The 7,816-nt window shown below is 40.9% G+C and overlaps 1 protein-coding gene across 1 annotated transcript; it reads right to left on the bottom strand.

Annotated features, from left to right (window-relative positions):
- Positions 1-1,779: 1,779 nt before the first annotated feature.
- Positions 1,780-7,435, bottom strand: PSMB1 (proteasome 20S subunit beta 1). The gene is made up of 5 exons (XM_010166072.2): positions 7,333-7,435; positions 5,781-5,862; positions 5,234-5,363; positions 3,505-3,611; positions 1,780-2,053 (listed from the first exon to the last, which is right to left on the bottom strand). The coding sequence occupies exons 3-5, from the start codon at positions 5,361-5,363 to the stop codon at positions 1,868-1,870; spliced, it is 423 nt and encodes a 140-aa protein (XP_010164374.2). The 5' UTR covers positions 5,781-5,862; positions 7,333-7,435; the 3' UTR covers positions 1,780-1,867.
- Positions 7,436-7,816: the final 381 nt, after the last annotated feature.

Below are 7,816 nucleotides of genomic sequence, written 5' to 3' on the forward strand. Positions count from 1 at the left end.
TATCGCTCCACAGCCATTCCTACAACTAACCTTGTCCCTTTTAAGTCGACTTTTGCAAATAACCTTAAATGTCCCACTAAGTTACCTAACGTGCCCCAAAGTTCCAGCTTGGGCGACCAAATGACTTCAGTCCCAGTGTTACTCAGACTGGGATGCCGTGCTCCTTCCTTCCTTACTACCCAGGGGTGAGGTGTTCCCTCCGTGCTCTGCCCAACAGTGGCACCCAGCGGTCAGCTCTTGGCATCAACGCTTTGGGAAGCAGCTGCCACTCCAAGCTCCCACTCACCGCATTTCCTGAGCACAGCTGGAGTCAGTTTAAATACACTAGCTCTGACTACTGAGGTTCCAAAAAAGTTACTCTCCATTTAAACTGTCTGGAAAGGCTGAGACTACCACCGCTGGAGAACACTAGCCCAGAGCTAGGGAAAGGGCATGGCACCTGAAATGCTGCACAGAAGGCACTCGGTCACCCACGCACAGGAGACAAGGTCACTGTAGGGTCAAACACATCCACAAAATTGTTCTTACAAAAAATCAAGTATTGCCACCGCAAGCAATGCAGTATTTTATACCATTTATATCACTGAGGCACTGGAGCACGTTCAAAGAGGAGCAAAAAAGCTGGTGAAGGATCTACAGAACAAGTCTTATAAGGAGCGGTTGAGGGAACTGGGGTTGTTTAGCCTGGAGAAAAGGAGGCTGAGGGCAGACCTCCTCACTCTCTACAACTGCCTGAAAGGAGGGTGTAGAGCAGTGGGGTTGGTCTCTTCTCCCAAGTAACAGGACAGGAAGAAAGGGCCTCAAGTTGCTCCAGGGATGGTTTAGATTTGGTATTAGGAAAAAATTCTTCACTTGGGTTGTCAAGCATTGGAACAGGCTGCCCAGGAAAATAGTCCAGTCACCACCCCTGGAGGTATTTAAGAGACAGGTAGATGTTAGGTTTATGACTGGACTTGATGAATGACTCTATTATTCTGTATGTCCTTTTCTAAATAGCTACAGACTGTAAAAGGATTCCTGGGCAAGAGAAGATTATTTTGCTTTTGATGATGCAGTTCTGCTTTCTGAAGGTCCTAGTACTCAAGCCAATTTTCAGGAGTGTGATACAGCCCATCAGACAGTCAACAATTTGATGCAATTTCCCAAAAATCAAAAGCAGCAGCAGGGCTAACAAACCCTCCAGACGTTAACAAGCATTCAGAAATCTCCATACTAAGTTATTGTCCATCAGTGGCCAGAAAAAGATGATGCTTCAGATTTTGGATGTTAACCAAACAGAAACACACAGAGGTGAGCCCAGATGCAGAGTCCAGCACTAAACTCTGGAAGATGCCATTCTTCCCTCTAACACAAAGAAACTGGTTTCAGGCAACTCATATTTATATAGTCTCTGTAAATAAGTACAAAGAGGTCAAATACCAAGACAGCATGTCAGAAAAATAAAGGAGAAGATGGGAAAAGCAAGCTATGAAGTGCAGAGGAGGCAGCACAAACACAACAAATGCTTTTCTCACTAAACCAAGGCTGAACTGAAAGTATTATCAGAAGAGTCAGTACCCTAATTTAGCCGGTTTACACTCCTCCATGTTGTAGCATGAGGGATGGCAAGAAGGGGATTAAACTGACATTGGATTGATCAATAGATTAAGATGAGCCAAAGCAAACTGACTCTTACGACTTAACTTCATCCTTACCACGAACTGCTCTGGTAAAGACAGTTTTCTAAGAAGCACTATCACGTCCAACAAAGAGAGAAAATATTCAGCATTACAGCAGTCCAACTTCTCGAAAAAATTTAATAAGACAAACGTCATCTTAATACAGGTAAAATATGCATCATACATTATGTGTTTATAAGTGAACTTAATTAGTCTTTTCGTAACTGGACAGTTTCCTCTTTAATTCCATCTTTTGTGACAATGCAAATTTTAAGTGCATCCCCAGTGTACACGTCTCTCTCAGCAGCAGAAATGAAGACATCTTTAACCAGCTGCAAGGCTTTTTCCAGGGTCAGAGGTACATGTTCTACATTTTGCATGTTCTTGAAGCCAATCTAAGGAAAGATGAAAATGCAATTTAAAGGAAGTATGTTCCATCTAGTGTGAAAGCTGTTTCAGTCTCTGCACTACAATGAGCAGATTTAGACAACTTAAAAGACAAAATGGTTGGTCTGGCTTAGAAACCCCAAGCTGGCAAAAGTGTTCCTCCACACATTTACAGCTGCATGATCAGAACTCTGCCAATGCCAATTCTCTTAGAAAAGTAACTAGGAGCAGATCCACTTAAAGCAAGAGTAGCTCCTCCCACCCATTCAGCACACACAAGATCACAATGAACATTCAGATCTGAACCTGATCTAATTTTTCAGAACCTTCTCAGTGAGTTAGCAGTATCAGAACTGCACACAAGCCTGTCCTCTAGTCATTCTGCAGTTAGGAACATTTCTTAAAAGAAAATATTTGCAAACGTACCTAGAATTCAAAAACAGCAATCTATATTGGAGCTCAACTGATCCTACTAAATAGTGCATTTTAGCTGATAGACCTAAGTGTCCACCTAACCTCAGAACTGGAAAAGCAGGGGAAGAGTCTCTTACTACGCCCCAAACTCGTAAGCATTAAAAAGTATCTTATGATAACTTTGTTTCTGCAGAAGATATTTTATTCTCTTCAGTTAATGAAGTTCAAAACTAAGGCGAAGTTGAAAAACTGGAGTTTGGTTTTGTTTTGTTTTTTTAAATAAAGAAAAAGAAAGATTCTATTCCTTTCTCAGCTGATAAGAAGTAGGAGTGCTTATTGCTTTTTTAAGCACAGAAGTTGTCTTGACATCAGACTCAATTGACTTAACAATCCCAACACCAATATCTGAGAATAAAATGAGTAAAACTTGCTTTGGTATTTCTGTTATTCAATAATTAACGGCTTCAATTAAATATTAAAATATTCTTCAATTATTTTAGACAGATTTAATTAAGTTCCCAGCAGTTTTATGTAAGAGAATTCTTAGAAAATGGTAAATGACTTGTACAAAACTTAAGAATTTTATACAACTGTATGTTAAATGATAAAATGTATCATATATATCTACTAATTCTACCTTCTTAATTTAGTATTATTTCCTGCTAAGGAACAGGAGTATTATCAGCCAGGAGAAAACCAGTTTCTATGGGAAACACCACTTCCCAACTAAAACATTTAACTGTGTTTTAAACAGGTAGACCATTATTTGTAGCTTATTAAAAACCTGAACAGATTCTAAAGCAACACTTTCTGATTTCTCCTGAGAAGGCAAAGCCCCACAGTTTGTAAATTTATGGATAAGCAGTCCTATCTGTAACTCATTTAAAGAGATATTCCCCAAAAGTAAAGCTACATTAATTTGAATGTGACAAATGTTTACTGAGATCATAAAAAACCCCAAAAAAACCCTGAAAAGAAAAAAAAAAAAACACAAAAAAAACCACACACACACAAAATAAAAAAAACAGAGAGAGAACTATTTTACCTGGTTGTCAAGCAAAGGCTGCAGCATGGCACTTGCTGATCCACCTGCTTTGAAAGAATCTCTCTGGTATGAGCCTACTGGATCAAAGCTATATACTGCCCCCTTCCCTAAAAAAAAATAATAATAATAATTAAAAAAAAAAGTATACAATCACAATCCAGAAAGATTATCACTACTGAGAAGTATTTCCATCAGAAATTAGCTCTCTCCATAAGCAGTCTCTGGAGTACCACAAACCCCAGCAAACCTTTACCTAGTAACAGTGCAGAATGTTCAGACAATGCTCTGTTCAGTAGGCTCACTGTGGTTGTGGTCTGGTACAGTGCCCACAGCTATCTTTAATATTTAAGCTATAAGCATGCTCAAACAGTGTTTCCTACAGCACTTGCCACAGAAAAGGTGCTGATGCAGAATAACTGAAGCAGGAGGATGTGCTAGAGCACAGTGCTGCACAAAGAGCTGTGCTGGTTCTCAAGTCAGCACACAGGGCAGTTTAGCCACCATTCTGGAATGGTGTATTTTGACTGATACAGTCCCCAAACTACCTGCAGAGAGCGCACGGGCTTGGGTGCCTCTGCGCTGCCTTCCTGGAACCAGGGACGATGCTCTGGCCTCTCAGGCACTTCCCTCTGGAGTCAGCCCAGGCTGTGCAAAGCTTCTTAGCTTGTGCCCACATCAGAGATGCAGACACGCTGCAGCTCTGAAGCATCAGGATTTGATGAGGACATGCAAGTCACAACACAGCACCTGGCCAAGCTCACCCTTTCCGTCCAGACAGGTTGCACCTGAGTTAATAACCTGGACAGTGCCCTTGGCAGCACGGCACAGGTAACTAACAGCCCTGAGAAAGTGAGCAGAGATCTAGAAAGTAACACTAAATAATAACACATCAATTGTGCTGGACCCAGAGTAAGCCCATGCACACAGACTTGCACTCTGATTCTTATAGACTGCTTCAGCACCCTCAGCATCTGAGATTTACCATTATGCAGGGCAGACTAATCCCTTTCCAGACTCCACGTATCATGGACATGTCTTAGCAAGGCTGGGAAAGCAGCAGAACTTAATGATGACAACAAACTGCGGGGAATGGTTGATATTATCCAAACAAGACCACCTCTGAGCTCCTGCTCAAAGCCAGAGAACACAGTATTTTAACAACTCAATCAAATCATTGGACAAGAGCCCAGTAAGTCCTGGAAGGGCTGTATGTTAAACTACAGCTTCCACGCAGAAGTCATGATTTTCATTAAAGGTTAGTTAACATTTAAAAATCTCCTTGTAGAAACCTGTCTCTGGAGTAAAATCTTCACAGTTAATAACCTCTACCACACTCACAGGCCTGAGTAAAATATATACAATTTTACTGCTGATATCTCCTTTAAAGACACAACTAAGAAATCCAGCAAAGCTGTTACGTGTTCCAGCCTACAGTCAAGTATGAGGTAAACAATGTTAGCACATTTCGCTTGTAATCAAAGAATTACAGCATAGTTCTTACACTTTCAGATCTTCAGAGACGGAAGATCAAGTCAGTAGCAGAAAGCAGGAAACACGTCGGACGCATAATATGCATCTGTCCTGTGCAAGCATTGTCATGGCTAAAGGCAGGTGTTGGGAACAGGAACACAAACTTCATTGCTCTCTCAGTACATCTGGGATGTAAAGGGGAGCTATTCGCCCAAAGACATTTAGCCTCCCTTTTTTTCTTCTTTGTTTGAAGTCTTACCTTCTTCATCAAGCCCGCCAATTATGTTGTAAACGTAGTAAGGGAAGAAGCGCCGAGAATACAGAATGGTAGACAGCATTGCTGCAATAGCCCCAGTGGTCATGGTCTTGTTATTGGAATGCTTGTACATCTGCAAGTGGTACACAGCGTCCAAGAAGAAAGTCAAACACTCAATCAGCATTACATTTTCTGTAACCTCACTACAGAATAATCTGATGCTAAGCAAGATCATTAACTAGCATGATTACTGAAAACACACTGATCTAAAAGTAAAGCCTTCTTACAAGGCAAAAAGATTTCTCCAAAGTTTTGCAAAGAACAGATGTTGCCTCACTACCATTATCCTCTCCAGCTCTTCCATTCTTTACATCTGTGAGGTTACACTCAGTAAGAACACAGCATCCCTTTCCCCCGCCTGATCTTTCACTATCAATGCAGTTATGCTACAAACACTTCAAGAAAAATAGCAAAAACATATTTAAAACACATTATTGGTCTCAAACGTGATACTAAGAATTTAAGTTTCTAAATACAGTAAGACAGCTACCTTTAATCTTGCTTCAATAATTTTAGTGAGGGTAAGGCAGTCACCATGGAATCCACTGCACCCAATGACCGTTTGTTCTGTTCTGTAAAACGCAAAATTTTGTTGTGATTTTATTTTTCGTCTGAACTACAGCACTTCCTTACACAGCAGATTGTTGTGAAAACACCAAATGTATTTTCAGTTTCTCCAATGCTGTCACAGACAGTTGTGTAGAATGTAGCAACCAACATTTTGCATATAAAAGGTAACTGCAGCCTTCATCTTGGAGAGGACTCATTAAGCACAGGACCACGCAGATGTCTCTCCTCAATCCACCGACCTCCAGAGCAAGACTGACAGAAAGAAACTCTCCATTTCTTCACACACCCCTAACTCCAGCTGCTACCATCCAGTCTTGCTAGAGGGTCTGTTTTGAGATGGGGAGCCTGTTACATCACATCACTCAGCCCAGTTACACTCTACCCAGCCAGAGGATTAAGACTGTAAAACGGTTATGCAAGATTTACGGGTTTCTGTGCCAGCAGAAGAATTTGTGGGTTTCTGTGCCAGCACAGCAGCAGTTATCTGCCTGCAGATGCACTGTAGAAGGCTGGCTCTTTGCTCAGTTTCAAAACGCTTCATGGACACTAACTACAGGAATGCACGTCTGAAATTTAAATTCTAGTAAACTGCTGAGAGTCCACCAACATTCCCAGACACTTACAGAGCACTACAGAGCACTCATGCAGGAAATAATTTCAATTGAAACCCTCTCTCAGCCCGTCACTAGAATTACACAAAGCCATCATGTGCAGTATGTAGATTGTACCACGGTAATTTCCATTTGCACAGTATCAGAAAGTCAAAAATACAGTAAGGAGTTAGCCAGGAGAAACACAATTTCATATGATCTTGTGTCATCAATTTAAAAAAATCAAAGTTGTTTACATAGCTGATAGCAGCCTGCTGGGTAAGCACAAGCACACTCAAAAGAACGTACACAATATGTATTTTTAAACCAAGGGGATGCCATCTAGGTGAGCCAAGGTAAGCATGCAACAAGCATTAAAAGTTCAATAATGGAGCTACTGACAAGATTACTTCTCCTAAAATAAACATCTCTTCAAAGTGCCAGGTGGGTGGCTAAAGAGACACGGCACAACTGGCAGCAGTGGACACACTTGTGTACCAACACCAGGTGTCCTGATGAAGCAGAACTCGATACCACAGGAATAAGTTCTGCTACATTTAAGACAAAATTTCTTCTGATTATCCAGCCAAAAAAACCCCAAAAACCCTAGCTTACATCAAGTCTTGTATCACACTAAAAACTTTCTGTTATCAGGTAACTTCAAGAGCAACAAGAAATCTGGCTGTATTTACGGCATCACATCATGTCCTGCGTTACAGCAACAGTCACCATGACTCCAAAATCAATTTTGTTACTACCCTTTTTTTTTTTTTTCCTGAGAATTATGCTTAAAGAAAGTGACAGATCATTCCAGGCAGGTGACATGCTCATCCATACAAAAGATCTTCCATCTGTACCAGTTCTTACAGGACCTGGACTTACAGTTTGTAGCATTTTGGGCTGTCCCGGCAGTGAATGGCGTAACCTTCACTCAGTCGCGTGTCGGAAGCAACGATAGAAAAGTCTTCCCCAGCAATCGCCAGCACAGTTCTTAAAGAAAGGGTATTCATGTAATCATGACTTTTAGCACCAATATTTCCTTAGCCAACAGAGGAACAGAGTAAGCAGACTCATGCTTTGTCAAGCACCTTACATTCCTTGCTATGTTTCCCACTATGCACATCCCTACATGTGACTCAGGGTTGGAGGAAGAAGATATCAGACACACTGCAGAGAATATATGTACATGATTCTCTACTTTGATTTAAAACTGTATGGAAACTTGGTAAAACAGAGTTTCTATACAATGCAAGAATCAGACTCAATGGACTACCAATTTTAGATACCTAATAATGCAGATTCACCCTTTTAAAACAGGCTCTTCAAGCAAAAACACTCCAGCCAAGTACTAAGCATCAGTATAATT

This window comes from Antrostomus carolinensis, unplaced genomic scaffold (assembly GCF_000700745.2).
Source record: "Antrostomus carolinensis isolate BGI_N321 unplaced genomic scaffold, ASM70074v2 scaffold34574, whole genome shotgun sequence".
Lineage (NCBI taxonomy): Eukaryota > Metazoa > Chordata > Aves > Caprimulgiformes > Caprimulgidae > Antrostomus > Antrostomus carolinensis.